We start from the raw sequence: 18,856 nt of genomic DNA on the forward strand, positions 1-18,856 counted from the left end.
AGTGAGAATATCCCACTGGAAAAGTCACCCAGTCCCCAGGAGAAGGCTTTTCCTGATGTTTCTGCCTTATCATTGCAGCTACAGAGAAGGGCAAGGGAGGCTGAGGTTTCCTCTCCATGGTAATGAAATGCAGCCCACATACCCCAACGCTGGCAAGAGAAGAGGAGAGCAAGTCAGAAGTTAAGGAAGTAGAGAAGTCAGACCAAGTACAAGAGTCAGAACAGAGGAGCAGGAAATAAAGCAGTGGACTGTGTGCCTGAAAAGAGGAGACAGAGCCTGCAGCCTGTGAAAGGATTAGCAGAATAAAAGGAGTTTCAGTTTAGAGCAGCAACAAAATCCTATCATAGAGGCTTTAACTTCTTTGAAATAAACACACTGTAACAGTGTTACTCAAATAAAACTGAATAAAACCATGTACTAGCAGACATTTGTCATCTTTATTATTTCATGTGCTCCTAAGAGGCCTGATCCAGCACCTCCTGGCCTTTTATCTGCCTTAGTGCAGATCTGTGCTCTGCACACATCACCTGAATGTCCAGCAGGTCAGGACTGGCACTGACTGATAGGGACAACCAGCTTTCCTTCTCAGTTGTAGGCCCTGCAGTTTTGGACCAAAGGACAAAAGGATTTGTAAATTCTTCTATCATACCTAGTGTATGCCCACACACATAGAGAGCATGATGCTTGCCAGCCAGAGAACTGGATCAGAGGTGTCACTGCTGGTTTTGGTTATTGGAACATCAGCATTTGACTCAAGTACTATAATGAGAATGTCCCCACGTTGTTATCTCCTTTAGTGAGGTCTTTATGGTACAGACATGCCCTTCCTACAAGTAAACACATGCCAAAGGAACCTCCTTTGAATGCTGTTGTATTTTGTGAATACCATGTTACCAAAACAGAGGCTGAAAAGCTTTCTTGCTGAAGTTTCTCTTGGTTAACCTGCTGCTGCTGAAGAAATGTTATTGACAGATTATCACTAATTTTACAAAAAGGTAGACATTTTAAACCACGACATTTTTGTGGGTTTAAGCTGCTGGGTACTTGGGCAGAGGTTGGGTTACTAATGGTCAGTCTCCTGTGGCAAGCAGCAGGCTCCAGCTGAACAAAAAAGCACTGCAGTGGATAAATGCACCTTGCAGGATTAGAGTACTGCATTCCTTTGAGACTGCCTTCCACTACCAGTGGAAAGGGAATCCAAACAAAGCATCATCATTCAGCTGTTTATATACCTTAAACAGAGCCAAATGTGTGGCTTACTATTTTTAAAGAACCATTCAAATGGCCCTGGATATATTAAAAATCCTGTGAAGACTGAGATTAGCATGAATTTGCCTTGATTGCTCTTCTCTAGATTGTGATTTTTTCATCTGATTGCAGCACAGCTGCCTGGCACACTCCCAAAATGACAGCAATGCAGCTGCCATGCACCAGGTGTATCCCTTGCTAGTTCTGTTTATCAGTGGTCTTTGCAATTTAATAAGTGCTGTCTTTTCTTACAATAACAGATGAGAAGGCAGAGGTTGCTCTCTCGCTGGGGAAGGATACATGCCATCATCCTGCACACTGGGTGATTTTTGGGGAGAACAGCAACCCAAAAATTTGGCACCCACAGTAACACTCACTAAAATTCAGGGTAAGAATGATATTCCATCCTTGCCACAGGGTCTCCAGAGAACAGATATTTCCAGCCCATTTCCCACCAGATGGGCAAGTCTGATTTTTCCCTGTTCTTTGTGCAGCTGGGCAGGGCCCAGCTGTGCTCTGCTGAGCAGATATTGATTTTTAATATATAGAAATTTAAATTATTTACAGCTCTCCACAGTACCTCATGCAATAGCAAAATCTAACCCTAATCACTGGAACAGACTGTTGCACACCTTGTAAGGCTGCATCAGGTATCATTAGTGAAGCTATGCCTGAAATATTTACTTTCCTTAACTCAGCTTTCTGTTCTATCCACAATTTCATTGTTAGAAAATTCTGGTTGTTCAGGCCCTCATGGACTACACCTGCATATCAGTGCTCAGAAGGTAAATTATCTTCTTTATACATCTATCAGAAGTTAAGGAAAACACTTCTGTCAGTATTTGAAGCAGCCTGATTTTTAAAATCATTAAAGTTGAGTGTAGTTTAATCAGATTATAAATTCTTAACACAGTAAAATCCAGTTGGAATGCTGGAACAGCAGTTTGTAATGGCTGGTCATGTTCTGGCTTGCTAGGAATTTTTACATAAATATTTAAAGTCAGGTTTTAAGTTTAATTTTGTTAAATACTAATCCCTGTAGACATTAAATTATCACTGTTATTTTTACAGCCCTTTTTGAGGGGTTTTTTTTTGCAAGCACATTAGCAGAGCAGCCATAATTCATTTTCCACTGATACAGGAGTTCCATTTTTTTACTTGCATATGAAATTAAATGGCTATTATTTTAATTCCAAGCTTTATAGATCCTTTTATTCTTAATCTGTTTTTCATTAAGAGTTTTCTGAATGCTATTTAAAAGCAAAAAACTCCAGGAAATTGTATCAAATACCTTAACTGCCACATAGCCTAAATTCATGTTTGACTAGAGGATAAGAAAATGCACTTGAGATGTTTGATGGTTTTAATTCCTTTGAGTCCCTACAGCCTAGCAATTTTTTAGACCTGTGGTGTTGATTCAGAATTTCATTTACTCTTTGTATTTCAGTGGGGAAGGAGGGGACACTTCAGTCCTTGCACTGGATGTGCACTTGTGTGCTGCATGGCAGCCTCCTCTCCTGGCACGTGGCTGAGCCAGAGCTCCAGCTCAGCCAGGGCAGAGAGCAGCAAGTTTTATTTTCTGTGAATAAACAGAGCCATTGGGACTGCCTGTGCTGCCACAAAATTTCCAGTTTGCACCAAAATGATGAGCTGCTCATTTTACTTTTTGACTGGCTTTGTATCTGTGTCACGCCCTGAGTTCACAAAGGGCAGTGGCAGTCAAAACTGGTCACTAATGCCCTCAGCTGGGAGTGTTTAACTCCTGGGAGCCAATTAACTGCTTCATTTAGCAGATTTCTGCTAAATACAAACATAAATAAATATCCACGATGAGTTACATCGCCACCATTATTGACATAATCCACCTCATATTTAATTTGGATTGAAACAGTTTGCAAAGCACAATTCCTTTTGATTAAGCTTCTTTGTTGCTGTTGCCAAACAGGATTCTCAATTCTTTACAATATTTTCTACTGAAAAAAGATATATTTATTTATAATTCCTAGGCAGGATGCAAAGCTTCAGCATTTGTTGATAAGAGAACTTTTTTAAGCAGTGACACAGGCTGTCATCCTGTTGGCCTGGGCAATGTCCACCTGGATGTGGAAGTCCTGAGAGGATGGGAGAACTTTTTGATTATTATTCTATTCTCAGTGAAAACTGCCTGTTGAGGATACAGTATACTAAAACATCAAGAGAGAGCTGTAGCTGAAATCAGGTTGGTCACAACATTTGCTTTGAAAGAAGAACAATCCCATTTTCTACAGCTTGCACACGTTGACACCGAGTGATGGGTGTCAGACTTGCCCTTCACAGTAAACACACCCAGACACCCACTCAGACCCTCTGCCACAACTGCAGCAATGAAACACCCACTCTGCACCTGGGGATACAATCTCTGACGGTGCTCACCACTGAGATTGAGCTGTTTTACTGGTTCTTGTGTTCAATAACCACGGGCTGCACCTCCCCACCAGCGCTGGAGCAGCAGGACAGGCAGGCCTTGTGTCTGCTCACACAGCATGGCCCTGCCTGCCTCTGGGCATCCCCAGCACCTGCCCTGGTGCTGGCTGACCACCCTGAGTGGGGAGTGCCCTCTCCTGAGGACAGCCAACAGCACCCTATAAAATAGGGGTGGCTCCTGCTGGAGTCTGGCAGGATTCACACTCATGAGCCATGCCCAGTTCATGCTAGAATCCTTCACTGAACTGATTTACCTCACTCTGGCCAGAAATTAAAAGGCACAGAATGTCTTTGTTAATACTTCACTTTGAAGGGGAAAGAGCTGCTTAGACAATTTACTGATCCATCCAGAATTTCAGATGTACAACAGATCTTTAAAGAAATGTGCATGCAATAAAAATGCATGAGTGACATTTTTCTTTGCTAGCCATACAGGAAATTGCTTGGTTTTATCCAAGAAAGACTAAATATGGTCTCTACATATAATAAATCCATTTTTACAGAACTGATGGATACTTTCAACAAGCTGCAAAATCCACTGTTTTTATAGTCTGTGTTTATTGTGTGCTGTAGATAAATAAAAGATACCCTAAGGATTTTGCATACTAAGTGAATATGCCAAGTATTACCAAGTTCCTTTATTTTCTCACAAGCACAGGCATACTATTTTCCTTCAAAGTACAGTTCTTGAAGTGTTTTGGTGAGATTTCAGATTTGTTTAAGAAATCAGTTTCAGTTCTCACATTAAAAGACATCAAAAGCCCATACCTGACCCCAAATGCACTCTCATAGTTCAAAAGCCAAAGGCAAAGTGAAAACAGTGGATTTTTCAATAAGCCCAATGTCCTAATTGTCACATCATTACCACAGCTCCCAAATGGTTTAGCTCCACAGGAGGTGCTGACCTCAGAGCAAAACTGCACACTACATGTGTGTGACTGGTGTGGGAAACCCATCCCAAGGCCAGGTCACAAAAGATCCTAAACACAATTAGATAAACAACTGGGGATTTGAAAGGATGGGGGGTTTGGCATTCTCTTCTCAGAAAACCAGGTTTGGGACCCACTTCCACTGAGTCAGAGATGGAGCATGGCTGACAGGAGAGGCTGGACCACTTCACAGCCACACTGCAGCAGCTGGTTTGGGTTCACCTGACTCAGGATTCACAAGTTTGGCTGCTTGGGCTGAGCATGCAGCTCACAGAGGACAGGCTGGGCTCCTCATCTGTGACGCTTTCTGAGCTGGAAACAGCCAGAACTTTCTTTGTTTGAGGAGAATACTTTCTGGGTGCACCTATCTGAAGGAGCAGGACAAGGACCAGACACATTTCTGGATGGTTCTTCCATGCAGACATTCTACTAATTTTACTGCCAGCACTGCTGGATGTGTTACTTGACTGGAGAGATAAAAAGACACAGACATTTTTTCCTTTTTTTTTTTTCCTTTGTATTCACCTCCCCCATTTCCTATTTTTCTAGGATGTGGAAACTGCTTTCAACATTGTCCCAAAAAAAGAAAATAATCATGACACTGGATAAGATCTCAGAAGTGTATATATATATATTTCAGGATATTTTGCTTGCCTTCTGACTCATAAGGGTTGGTAGCATAATTTTTAAACAAAAGCTGAGGTTGTCATGGTATTTTTATAGCAATGATTCCATATTATTGTGAAAAGGAGGAAAAAAGGCAACAAACACCAAGAAACAAGAGATGACAAACTACCAGGCTGTGTATGGGAAAGAGTGCATATTGCATTTTCTCACCCCTAAAGGTGCTCACCAAATTCCCTCCAGTTCCTGCTGACCAAGACCTCCTGAAAACTGCTTCTATCAGGCAGTTTCTGACATCTTCATTTCTGGAGCATTTCAGTATCTCCACCATACCTATTTTTAAACATGTCCTACACCAATGTACCTTTTGGGCACATTTACCACATTCATGGCAGATTTTCATAAGAACAATTTGTTATCAGAAGGGTGCAGCACTTCCACTCCTACTGATACGGCTTTTGCACATGTTGTGAGTGCAAAGTAATACAAAATCCATAATGCCTTTGGAAGGTAATTTTGCCTTATTCTTTATTCAGTCATGAAGGATATTACATTTTTTTAAAATATGATTCACTACTTAATTTACCAAAAAAAAAAAAAAGTTAGTAGAATGTTTGTATGAAAGAACTATCCAGAAATCTGTCTGGTCCCTGTCCTGCTCCTGCAGATAGTTGCACCCAGAAAGTATTCTCCTTAAACAAAGAAAGTTCTGGCTGCTTCCAGCTCAGACAGAGTTGCAGATGAGGAGGACAGCTTTGGCAGTCTTACCATAACAGGAGCCCATCATTCTAAACCACAGACACCTCCCTGCAGCCATTTGGGTTTGGGAAAGAGCCCCAGTGCCAGTGCCCCTCAGTGCCCACCACCCAGGCTGCAGGGACCAGCCATGCCCCTTCCTGGGGGCAGAAACCTGAAACACAGAGAGCTCTGCCAGTGCTGAGTGCAAGCATTCAAAACCCACATCATGTTTGTTTAGCCTGTGTGCAAACCCAGGGCACCCCAGGGAATATTTCTGTGTCTGCTCTGGGGTGCCCTGACCCCCAGGGCAGCACTGACTCTGACCCTCACTCATGGAGAAAGTTTCCCAGACTCCAAGATAGACTGGAATCCACAAAAGTGTGCAATAGATCATAGAGAGGAGTGCAGGTGTGTCACTGGGTGAGAAATTGAGGGTTTGGGATTTTTAGTGTGCTGTGGATGAAAGCCAGATGGAGGTCACAGGGTGTCATCCTGGGCTTCTTCTTCATGCTCCTTCTTCCTCCTTCTCCATGGCTTTGGGTGGCATTTTTTAATTGGGCAGGAAAGTCCCCATTGCAGCTCTGTGGGATCAGTCATTGGGTTAAAAGGGAAAATAATCCAGGTGTCAGCTCTTCATTGGATAGTTCAGTCTTAAAAGCCCTTGGAAGAAGAGATTGTTGGGCATTTTGTGCCTTCTAATGAAAAGCTGCTGAACTCCCAGCAGTGAGACTGTTTTACTGATAAGAAATGATAAACAGCTGAGTGTGAACATGAACTGCTGTCTGGAGTGCCTTCAGTCCAGACCCAGAGAAACCCAAACTGGGACCCCCACAAGCCTGCACTGTGCCACATCACTGCCACCACCTGTCCTGCTGTTACACCTCAGCAGGAGATGCTCCTCACAGCATGGCCAGATCACACAGCTTCCCCTGCTGCTGCTGCTGCTGCTGGTCTCTGCATTCCCCACCCTTCCCACCCCACTGCAGGTCTGTCCATCCCCACAGCCAGACCCTGGCAGCACCACGAGCACAGCTCTGCAGACACCCTGGAACCTTGGATTTCTTGTCCATTACCAGTGTGAGGGATGCCAGGCTGAGTTTGGATTGCATCCTTTCCTCGTGTATGGACAGCATGGGAAGGTGACTCAGGGCACAGGGGTGGACACTGAGAGCCTGCTGAAGGGTGAGCATGTGCATCTGCTCTTTGCTGCCAAAAACAGCAACATACCTGAGCTGAGGTGAGCAAGGGCAGGAGGAGATGGCAGGAAAGGAGCCACTGGAGCCATTTATTCTGTCTTTGGGCATTTGTTCAGTACTGGAGTGGCCAGAAAGGAATATGATTCCATCCCAAAGAGACAATGGAAACATACAGGTCTGTCTTGGTAAAAAACACTATAAACACTATGTCTGAACTCCAGCATGCTCCCCAGAGTACCACCAGCTCCTCCCAGCAGTGCAGTGTGTTCAGGCACATTGCTCCGTGGAAGATGCAGGCACACAGGTATGTCTGCTGGCAGGTAGCAGGTCATTTTTAGGGGGCTTTTATCACTCAAGATCTTTCTCCATCTGCATGAGTGCAGCTGTTAAACTGTGGCGCACAACAGTACCAAGGACTCACTGAGGGCTTCCCCTGCAGACCCTTCCCCACCCTCAGGGCCTCCTTGGGCCCTCTCCAATGCCTTCCTGTCTTTCTCCTGCTCTGGTGCCCCAGAGTGCCCCCAGCACTGAAGGTGAGGCTGCCCCAGCCCAGAGCAGAGCAGAACAATCCCCCCCGGCCTGGCAGAGCTGGGGCTGATGCCCCAGGACAGGGATGTCCCTGCTGGCTGCCAGGGCACTGCTGGCTCAGCTCCAGGGCCCCCGGCCAGGAGCCCCAGGTCCCTTCCTGCAGCTGCTCTCCAGCTCTCCCTGCCCAGTGCCCCCACACAGCCAGGGCTGCCCCGGGCCAGGGCAGGGCCCAGCCCTGCCCGAGCTGAACTGCACCTGCCCGGGCACTGCCCTTCTCTGCCACTGCCTGGGGCTCTCTGCAGGGCCCCTCTGCCCTGCCAGGAGCCAACAGCTCCTCCCCATTCAGTGCCATCGGCAAACTCCCTGAGGGCTGCTCTGGGCCCCGCTCCAGAGCAGGAATGAAGGGGTTGGGCCCAGGGCTGAGGGTGGGGCCCTGCAGAGCCGCGCTGGTGACAGCCCCGCTCTGATGTCACCCAGCCACTGCCACCCCCTGTGCCCAGCCCTGAGACAGCTGCTCTCCCATCATGTAACACAGGCTGGCCCCACATGCAAACAGAGCGCCTGGAGGTTTCCAGCACTCCCTTTCTATACCCAGCACTGCTTCAGCTCACATCATCTCAATTGTCTCATGTTGTCCAATGTTTTAGCCATGCCACATTATAACTTTACATTTCATGGCTGATCACAAAGCAGCACGGATATTGCAAGAACAAAATGCTTATGGATTTTTAATATTTCAGACTTTGAGGTTACTTTTCCAAGCACAACCTTAAATCCATCCTTGGTGGCAAGCACACCTTTTGGGCCTGTCGTTATAGACAATGCTACTCTCTTCTTTTTTGACCTCCCAAACTCCCTGGAAATTTGCCTTAACTTGTTCAAATTCCTCTCAGGAGTGGATGAAAATTCTTCATTACAAAGGCACTTTAACTCCTTGCAGTGATAACCTTGGGCATGGCAGGTGAGAGCAGACACTTGTGCAGGCTGAGGAAGTTGATGCCAGAAGCGTCACGGATCCTCAGCTGAGACTTCAGCAGAGCTGAGCACACATTTACCATCTTTGGTTGCTGATAAAAGGCATCACTTCTGCCAGGGCATAATCAGAAGCAGTGCAGCCATACAAAATCTGCAAGGGGGGCACAGGGGTGGCACAGCTGTGCTTTTTGTTTGAGCAGGGACTCTGGGCTCATTTCCCTTCTTTTGAACAAATAAAAGCCCACTATTTACTTCCTTTTACCTGACTGCTGCCGTGTTGTCCTTTGCAGGTAACATCATAGGCTCTGGGATCTTTATTTCCCCCAAAGGAGTGCTGGAGCACGCTGGCTCAGTGGGACTGGCTCTCATCATCTGGGTGCTGGGGGGCGGCGTGGCCGCGCTGGGCTCGCTGTGCTACGCCGAGCTGGGAGTCACCATCCCCAAGTCAGGAGGGGACTACTCCTATGTCACCGAGATCTTTGGTGGGCTGGCTGGGTAAGTACCCTGTTGTCACAGACATGTTTTGGGAAAAATCCTTTCCTTGGGATTCCTGTGAAAAATCATTTTTCCTCCTGAGAAGCTGAGAGGCCTCAGGAACTAAATGCAAGCAATGATTATCTGCTGCTGTGCAATGCAACAGGTGGATCTGGGATTGGTCTCATCTGGTTGTTTCTAATTAATGGCCAATCACAGTCCAGCTGTGTCTCTCTCTGGTCAGACACAAGATTTTGTCATCATTCCATTCCATTCTCCTTCTTTGCAAGCCTTCTGATGAAATCCTTTCTTCTATTCTTTTAGTATAGTTTTAATATAATATATATCATAAAATAATAAATCAAGTCTTCTAAATATGGAGTCAGGTTCTCTTCTCTTCCCTCATCCTGAGACCCCTGTGAACATCACCAACCCTATCTCTAGAAACTGATTTGAAAGCCCATTCATGTTGAGTGTTTGGTGTGGGAAAGTCATCTGACTCGGAAGAGATGACATTTGTCAATAAAAAATGCTTCAGCAAAATCAGTCTTTCTGTTCTGTTAGAAGTGCCAAACTGTACCCACACAGACCCCCCCAGTGGTGATTCCCAAGGGAAGGTGACAGACCCTTTCACTTTCCATGCCAGAGGAGGGGGATGCTGTGTCTGGGTGATGTTCCTGTGTGCAGGCCATGAATGATCAGTGCTGGTGTGGAAGAGTTTTAGGCCATCCCAGGCCAGGCTGGAGCTGCTCACCACAAATAAAGCAAAGCTGCTTGACTTGCTGTCCAGAATCACCAAGTAAATACAGAGAGGGGGGAGTGCTGTTATTGAAAATAACACTGCTGGAGTGGTGTGGCCATGTGAAGAAGGGACAAGTGAGGAAGGGACAAGTGAGAGGAGGTTTTCTTTTTTTTTTGAGGGTACACTTTTTGATGGATTCAACACAATAAATTGAGCTGTCAGCCTGTACTCACAGCCTACTAGAGAAGCACCAGAATATTCTGAGCAGCTCTCTCATTGTGAGTAGAGAGGCCAGACCACATGCTGGTGGCTTAGTTAAGAAAAATAAGCACCAGTACAGAAAACTAGAGAAAGAGTAAGGAAGAAAACCCAGCAAACCAGAGTATTCCTTCTCATGTGAGATGGAAAATGAGCTTCTAGCAGTTGAGCTGGCTGCTGAGCAAGGACAAACCAGAAGAGGCACAGCACAGGCAGTGTGTCACCCTGTTCCAAAGTCTGAGCTCTCCTGCCTGCTCAGCTCAGAGCCACACAGGCACAGCCAGCCCTGCAGACATGCCTGCTCACCAGGGGCATTTCTGATCTTGCCAAGCTTCAGCCATTGCCTTCTGCTGGTCCATGCAGTCTGTGTTCTTTAGCTGGTGGGATCCCTCTCTGACTGCTGTCCTGCTTTGCACAGAACATTACACTGACATCTCAGAACTGATGGAGGCAACAGCAGCCTTGGCTTGGCTATCTCAGCTCCACTCAGGTGTGTTCTCTCCTGAGGCAGGAGCACAGCAGAGCTCTGCTTCTCCAAGGCCCTGCAGCAGCAGGCAGCAGCTTCCCCAGTGCCTGCAGACAGTGTCTGCAAGCAGGGACAGGGCACCTGGGAACACAGAACCCCACAGGCTGGCACAAGCCCCACCCCTGGAACATCACTGTGAAGGAGGCCAGCAACATGAGAGGCCTAAAAAACCAAAGGAATTGTGCTTTCTAGGGGAGAAAATGAAACTACTTAGAAATCAAGTACAACTAAAATTAAATTAAATTTAAATCATTTAAATTGTTCCTCAGCTCCTTCTGCCACACTCAGAGAACTTGCCTGGTCCCTGCAACCACCAAGCTGTGCAGCTGCTATAACAACCCACACAGCAGCTGATTGATCACTCCCCAGCATGTACCTGGGCACAGTCTCACATCGCAAGGCAGGACATTCTGCTTGGGCAGCACTTACTTGGTGTCCAGGCTTGTGATGCACAAGCAAGACCAAAAAAGCAGAGCCTACCACCTGAAGGGGAGTGGTGCTCCCATCCTGCCTGTGCAGAGATGTCAGCTCTCTCTCAAGGAAAAAATACTCCCACTATTATGACCAAGGGCAAAAGCCATCAGGCAGGTTTTGGTGTAAAAAGGGGGACTTGGGTGATCTTTTCCAGTAAAGCCAAGCTGGAAAAAGGGCAGCAGGGCACTTTGCTGAGCCACCATCTAAAGGCTGCAGCTCTGGGAGCTCCAGCACCTCCAGCTCCCCACTTGGGGGTGCCCATCCAGCCCTGGCAGTGCACAGGCAGTACAGGGGCTGCCCTGTGCCTCCCTGGCACAAAAACCTCTGCTGCTCTCTTTTATTTAATCCTTCCACAGCTGAGCACATCAAACTCAGCACACAAAGCTTTAGTGCTCCTGCCTTTCCCAGTGACCAGCTGGATGTTTTGGTCTGTTCATAAAAAAGTGTTTGTTGTGAGAGCCCACCCAGACCACCACAACTCCACTCCTGTTCTCTTGTCCCTGTCTCCCAAAATCCTCCCATTTATTATTTTTTATATATCTATGCAGGTTTTGCTGCACAGATGCAAGGCACAAAGAAATATCATGTGATTGTGACAGCCACTGGAGTACTCCATGCCCCAGCTTCTGTGTCTGGCAGTGCTGATAGCTGGGCACAGAACTGGTTGTTGAAAAAGCCACATTGCTGGCTGTGATGTGAGGAGCTGAATGTACCAACAGAGGCAGGACAGGGCCATCTCCTGAGCTGGCAGGAGCTGTGGCTGCAGAGCAGCAGCCCTGGCTGGCTCAAGGACAGCAAGGAGCACTGCTGAAGAGTGCTGGTGATAGCAAACCTTGGCTGGGGACAGCCCTGAGCAGAGACAGTCCCCAGCTCTCTGGCCAAGGGAGGAGGAGGAGGAGGTGAGGAAGGGGCTCCAGTATTACCAGGCTCTGGTCTGGTACCAGAGAAAGACTCCTGCTTTCCTCTCTATTTAGGAATTATTGTGGGTTTAAATAGCATTTGTGTGTGAGCCCAAACTGCAGGAAATGGCCACAGCCTGTGCTGCAGGAGCCCTCTGAGCACAGCATCATGAGGGCCTGCAAGTCTGAGTAAAGAGAACATTACCCCAAATGATAAATAAAGGCCTTAGCAGGTGTTCTTGCAGGAGACAATGAATAAACCCTGCAGTGAGTTTCTGATCCACAGCACTCCTTCTGACTGCTCAGCAGTGATGCTGCAGCTGCCACAGCTCTTCACCAGCAGAGCCTGCTCTCTGGACAGACATCCTCGCCCACATCAGTCAGTGCAGCTTGCAGCCAAAGCTTTCACAAGTGCCACTCCAAACTGCAAGTGTAACATGCTTCAAATATACTTCCATGTTTCTTTTTTGTTATTGCAAGATTTTGAATTTTCCAAAGGCAGTAAGTCATTCAGCAATGTAGGATGGCATTAATAGCATTCAAACTGGCCCCAGCTTAAACCAGTTCAGTTCCTCCTGAATTGTTCTGAGGTGAGCTGTACTGTAGCACCTGTTTCAAACTGGTTTCTTTTGCTAATGCACAAGTAGGGTACACTGGAATTTTATATTTCCACAGGCTGCTTTGAATCCATAACATGTCTGACTTGAGATCCTTGTGCGAGTACAGGCACATGCCAAGCAGATATTTGAAAACCAAGTCCACTAGACTATTTAGGACCCAGGTGAAACCATGTTGTTTATTTCTTTCCACAGGTGAGGGAGTTGGTATGCAGAGGTATCTGCAGAAAAATTCAGTCTTGGTCCAGGGATGGGTGGCACTCCACATGACTGCCACCCCTGCCCAGGGGTAGCAGATGGCCCCACTCACTCTGGGCTGTTTCTAGACAGGGGGATGGGCTCTGAGTAGACAGGATCTCACTCATACCCACACTGATGGACTGTGGGCCATTGACTTCTGGGAACTTTGGATCAGGCTCAACAACCAAACACAGCAGAGCCCATCCAGCCAGCAGCTAGAGTACAGGCACAGGGGTTATTTCACCTGCTCCTTCAGCACCAGCACCTGCAGGAGCTCAGATTTCTCATGCAAATTCCAGTGTTCAGAAAAAGAAAACCCAAACAAACAAACCCATGCTGTACCAACCCAGAGGAAGCCAAACCAACCAAAACCAACCAACCACTCACATCTTCCTTTTTCTTTACATTCAGCTGTCTCAAACTTGTTATAAAGATCTGATCACTTCTGAGTCAATAGCAAGAGAAGATTCAACTTCTCTTATTTTTTGTGATCCCAGCTACTGAGTAACTGTGAAAGGCTCTAGGGTGGAGCTCCATCTCCACCTCCTGCGCTGTAGCTCAGCCCTCAGGCCAATGACTCTGCCACTTTCCAGCTGAAGAACAAAGTGATTCCAGGTGTGCCATGCTGTGCCCTCTCCCCCATCCTCTCCCCACCAGCCCTTTTCCCCAGGAGCAACCATTTCCAGCTCCTGGTGCTGCCCTGGCAGCTGCTGCCACTGGGAGCACATGGCACATGCCAGCCTTGCCCCCTGGCCCCCACAGCTGGGTGTTTAGGGATGGCACTGGGATCTCAGTGACACCACCAAATAGCACAAAGCAATCACTGGAGAAAACTGCTCTGAACCACAAGGAAAAACATTAGAAATTGAGGGGAAAAAAAAAACCAGAAGGGATTCACATGACAAAAATAAAGAAAAAAACTGCTGAGTTTTTTGTAGGTACAGGTACCCAGCTCTGACATTGGTCCGGTTTACCAAATTAACTGTGGTAGCTAATTAATTGCCTCATCCTTCTCATGAGCAAGAAGGCAAAGGGAAGGATGGGACTGAGAGACATTTTCCAGCTCAGCTGAGGAGCAGCCAGCCAGCAGCACTTTCAGGCTAGAGACACATAGAGGCTCCATCCTCCCTCAGCAGTGCAGATTGCAGGGGGCACACTGGGTGGGTGCAGCCCCTAAAGAGCAGCCCATGAAATATAGAAATTATACTGTCATATTTGGAAATATCCTCTCAAATCCTCATTTGTGTCATGCATCCCTGCATTATATTTGTGCATGTATGTGAACAAATGACTGTGTGTGTGTGTGTGTGTGTGTGTGTCTGTGTGTGTGTATATATGACAATAAATCTTCACTTTCTTGCAGTGACTACTTCTCACTATAGGAATAATGATACTTCAAATACTTTTAAAAGACTAACCTAATCCACTGCTGCCTTTTTAATTTTTTTTTTCCCTTTGCACAGAATGAAAACCCAAAATATCTCACACTTTACATTTGCACAAAACCTTGTTGGGTGCAATCACCCGAAGCCACAGCTGGAGGCAGGCAGCCAGCCCAGCTGTGTGATCCATCACAAAATACTGCAGCACTGCCTGGGCCACAGAGCCAGCACCAGCAGTCACCAGAAAGCCCCCAGTGACCAGCAGGGAGCTGGTAGCAGTCCCAAAAGTGTAGCTGCAGCCAAAATCCTTCAGAGGGGTTTTGGGGCTGCTGTCTGCTGTGGTGACCTGTCAGCTCAGGAGCAGCAGAGCTCCTCTCCAGACACAGAGTTAAACCAAAACATGCCTGCTGGTCATAACCCTCACTCTAGCACACATTCCTAAGCCATGCTTGCTTCACAGTTGTCTTGGTTTTGGAAAGACAGGTGCCTGCTAAAGAAGGCAGGAGCCTGCCCTGAAATGGAGAATGCAAACCCTCCCCACCCCTCCGAATTGCTATGAATGTTAAATTAAGGGGCTCTCAGGCGAAAAATATGGGAGCAGGAAATAACAGTTCTTTAATAGGGAAGGGGAAAGAAAAATAAAATAAAAGGATGAAATAAAACAATGCAATGCACTGGAACAACCCTGACAGAGTCAGAACTCAACCTGACACCCTGTCAGGTCCAGTTGGAAAAGTGGCTGCAGTCCTCCTGAAGTGTCAGGTGTGGTTCTATTGGAGCAGGGGGGTCCTGTAGAGAAAGGGTGTATTCTTCCTCCACAGATCCGTGGAAGTAGAAGCAGCTGCTGTTCCTCTGGAGAATCCAGTGGAGAAAGCCCTGCTGGGGTGTCAGAATGCCCAGATTATATCTGTGTAGCAATGCTTGGCTCCTCCCTCTGGGCAGAGCATCTCACAATGGGATGTTACAGTTCTTATCAGTCATGCAGTGACATTCAGTAGCCTGTTATCAGCAGGTGCCCAAAGGGAGGGGTGATTGTGATCACTCAGGCAGAGAGATAAGGGGAATTGCCCACTTGACACCAGACAGCTGCCCTACAGATGGTAACAGAATACATCTTGCCTTGCAATCTGGAACAGCAGTGTTTCATTTAAAACACAGATGGTGCTGAGAACACGGGAGGAGGGCTGAGGAGGGTCCCTGGTGTGTGTGACAGGATGGAGGAGCTCAGCCCTGACCCCTGGCACAGCTGGCTCTGTGTGACCTCCTCCAGCACAGCACAGCCCCAGCACTGCTCTCTTGTGCTTTTCCTTGTCTCCCCAGGTTTCTGCTGCTGTGGAGTGCCGTGCTCATCATGTACCCAACCAGTCTGGCTGTCATTGCACTGACCTTCTCCAACTATGTCCTGCAGCCTGTCTTCCCCAACTGCATTCCCCCCTATAATGCCTCCAGGATCCTCTCCATGGTCTGTCTATGTGAGTATTTGCTTCTTGCACACACACAGACCTTGCCCTGGTTTCACAAGGGCTCACTCCAGCCAGGCTGGGGTCAGGGCCCCAGCTCCATAGACCACTGGAGAACTCCCAGGAGAGGCACCATGGCTGGTGTGGGATATTCTGCCCCTTTGCCCTTGCCTGCAGCAAGTGCAGGGGCCTGGAGGGAGGCACAAGGTCCCTGGGGGTCCAGGGAAAGTGGGGGCAGGTGAGCCTGTGGGATGGGGCAGCAGAGCCATGGGCACCTGGCACAGGTCAGCAGCACCCTGTGAGCCCTTCCTGTCCCCTCTGACACTCACACACAGGTGAGAGTGAAGGAGGCAGAGTACAGCCAGCCCTACATCAGCCTCTGCTGGGGCTGGCAGGAGCAAAGCTGAGCTGCAGGACTGGAGACTTTCACTGCTCCTGTGAGGAGGCAATGACCCTTGCACACTTGTCAGAGCCAGGACATCCCTCTGGCTGCCCTGGAGGACTCGAGACCCTGGCAGAGAGCTCAGAGACCTTGGCATGGAGTCAAAAAAACCTTTGATTTTAACCCATGGAAACAATTACCAATTTTGTGCAAAGAGTTACAAGCCACAAGAGTTTGAATAAAATGACAGTGAATTTATCACAAAGTGAAAAAGTAGAATTTTAAAGTGTTTAGAATGGGAGTTCAAGAAGCAAAATAGAAGAATCTAAGAGTGTCCTGTCTTTCTTCTTCTTGTCCTCTGTCTTCTGCTATGATAGTGACGCTCCTAAATTAGTTTAAAATAAAGACAAACTGTCTAACATAAGCAATAAGTATTTAAAAATTACTGTAAATAAAGTACATGTAGTTTTTAGAATAAAAAGCCAACACCACCCAGAGGGTGGTCAGTGTGCCTCAACCTGACCTGCTAGATGGACCTCCACAAATCCAAAAAAGAATGCATTAGATTAAAAAAAAAAAATACCTTAAAAACCAAACCCAAAAAATTCCAACTTCTTCTTCAAGTGCAGGGCTAAGAAAAAAGACTTTTAATACCTCAAGAAGCATTCAAACAACTCAAAACCCAAACACACTGGGCACTGCTCAGGCACAGGTGTTGGGCTGGGGAGAGCCCCTGTGGCAGCACCCAGGGGCTGCTGGCTGCCAGGGATGCTCCTCCTCAGCCTCAGCATTGTCACCTCATTTCTCTTCACAGAGAAAAGCAAGGCACAATTCTTCCCAAGAATATTGCTAGGATTCTCATTCTCTGAACCTCAGAGAAAGGAAACACAATTCTCATCTCATTTGCTGTGCCTGTGTTTGTGCCACAGTAGAATGCAGTATGGAGATTGTTTACCCACAGTGATGGTGTTTGGTTCCTTGGCCTGTCAGGGGCAGGTGTGTGTGTGGGACTGTTGGGTGACAGTCACAAGATTCTGTGCAGGGTGTGCTTAGCAGACTCAGTTTAGATGTAATATAGCATAAGATAATATAGTACAATAAAGTAATTAATTAGCCTTCTGATAAGATGGAGTCCTCCTGATCATTTCTCCCTGCCACAGGGCTCAGCCTTTTCCACAGAACATGAGTGTTTTCCACTATTTTGGCTGTGTGTTCTCAAATGAACACACTTTCATTGCCCTGAGCTCAGCCCTTTGCTCTGCAGTGCTCCTGACGTGGGTGAACAGCTCCAGCGTGCGATGGGCCACGCGCATCCAGGACATTTTTACAGCAGGAAAACTCCTGGCTCTGACCCTCATCATTGTTGTGGGCTTCATCCAGATCTTTAAAGGTACTCTGTGAGACACTAACATTGCTGTGGTACTGTTGATAGACTTGATTTTTCCCACTTACTGTGATGTTTCCTCCTTACAAACTGCCCTGAGGGTGTGCAGGGTTTTGCCAAGCTGTGGGACTGCACACAGACACAGCTGGGGAAAGAATGACACAAGGGAAAAATCAGCCTTGTCCCCTTAAAAACAATCCCTTTCCAATCCACCTTGTAGGATTTGACAGAATAAAGGAGAGCAGCTCACAATGTTTTAGAATGTTAGTTAACATTTTTAATCTGTTGTGCATTCTTTGAAATTGAAGTGCTCTAGATGTAAAAATGAGTAAGCAATGCTTTGCCTAGGGCAGGAAGATATCTGCTTCAGTTCAGGCACCAGTCCAATTTCCTACAAAAAGTCACTGATAGGATTAAACATAGGTGAAAAATGTCTCACTGGCTCACCAGTTATTGGAAAGCCAAAAGTGCAAAAGACTTGTAATATTTTTATCATGTATATGATGAGTCATATAAAGGAGGAAGAAATGTGACATTTACAGAGAGCAGAAAACTTGTTTTCTCAGTGGTGCTAGTCCTACAGTCTTGACAAAACTTTCAGGCCCTTAGGTATTTTATTTTCAAGGACATTTACTGAACAATACCAAACTCCTGTAAAAGAGAATGGCATTAAGGGCAGGCAGGAATTTGCAGTGCCAAGGATCCACCCTCAGCCAGTGCTGCTGCCAGAGGGTCCCAGGAGCTGCTGTGGCACAGATGTGGCGAAGGAGAGCAGGAGCTGTCCTGCAGAAAGCACTGCAACTGCTGTGTCAGCCCATGGTGGCATGAACAGCACGAAGGCTCAGTTCTAATGAAGGATAAAAAGCAAAATATTACCTATTTTAAAGTCTGTGAGGTAGGCAGGCGTGGCCTAACATCTGCCTTGCACTCTCTATGCAGGAAACTACAAAGAGCTGACCCCAAGCAATGCATTCAGATTTTGGATGACTCCATCTGTGGGGCACTTAGCATTAGCTTTTCTCCAAGGGTCCTTTGCATTCAGTGGCTGGAACTTCTTGAACTATGTGACAGAGGAGCTGGTGGATCCCCGCAGGCAAGTATCCCCTTCGTGCTGCTGAGACACTGGAGCTCTCTGGGAGCATTGCTCACTTCATGAGAGGCTGCAGTGTCATCCCATGTCTGTGGGACTGGCTTTCCAAAGGAGAGAGAGTTTTGTTCAGAACAGATAGCAGGCAAGTTACAGGAGCCCTGGAATTAGGTATGAACTGAATCAAAGCAGCCCACAGGATCTTTAGTCACTGTTCAATCATATTCCAT

The 18,856-nt window shown here is 47.0% G+C and overlaps 1 protein-coding gene across 1 annotated transcript in view; it reads left to right on the forward strand.

The window, feature by feature from the left end:
• Positions 1–18,856, forward strand: part of SLC7A10 (solute carrier family 7 member 10) — a 38,898-nt gene that overhangs the window by 14,332 nt on the left and 5,710 nt on the right. Inside the window, exons 2-5 of the mRNA XM_050978904.1 lie at positions 8,992–9,196; positions 15,634–15,785; positions 17,420–17,545; positions 18,479–18,632. Of these exons, the coding sequence (XP_050834861.1) occupies positions 8,992–9,196; positions 15,634–15,785; positions 17,420–17,545; positions 18,479–18,632 (637 nt within the window). The remainder of the gene's footprint in view (positions 1–8,991; positions 9,197–15,633; positions 15,786–17,419; positions 17,546–18,478; positions 18,633–18,856) is intronic.

Source organism: Serinus canaria, chromosome 11 (genome assembly GCF_022539315.1).
Source record: "Serinus canaria isolate serCan28SL12 chromosome 11, serCan2020, whole genome shotgun sequence".
Classification (NCBI taxonomy): domain Eukaryota; kingdom Metazoa; phylum Chordata; class Aves; order Passeriformes; family Fringillidae; genus Serinus; species Serinus canaria.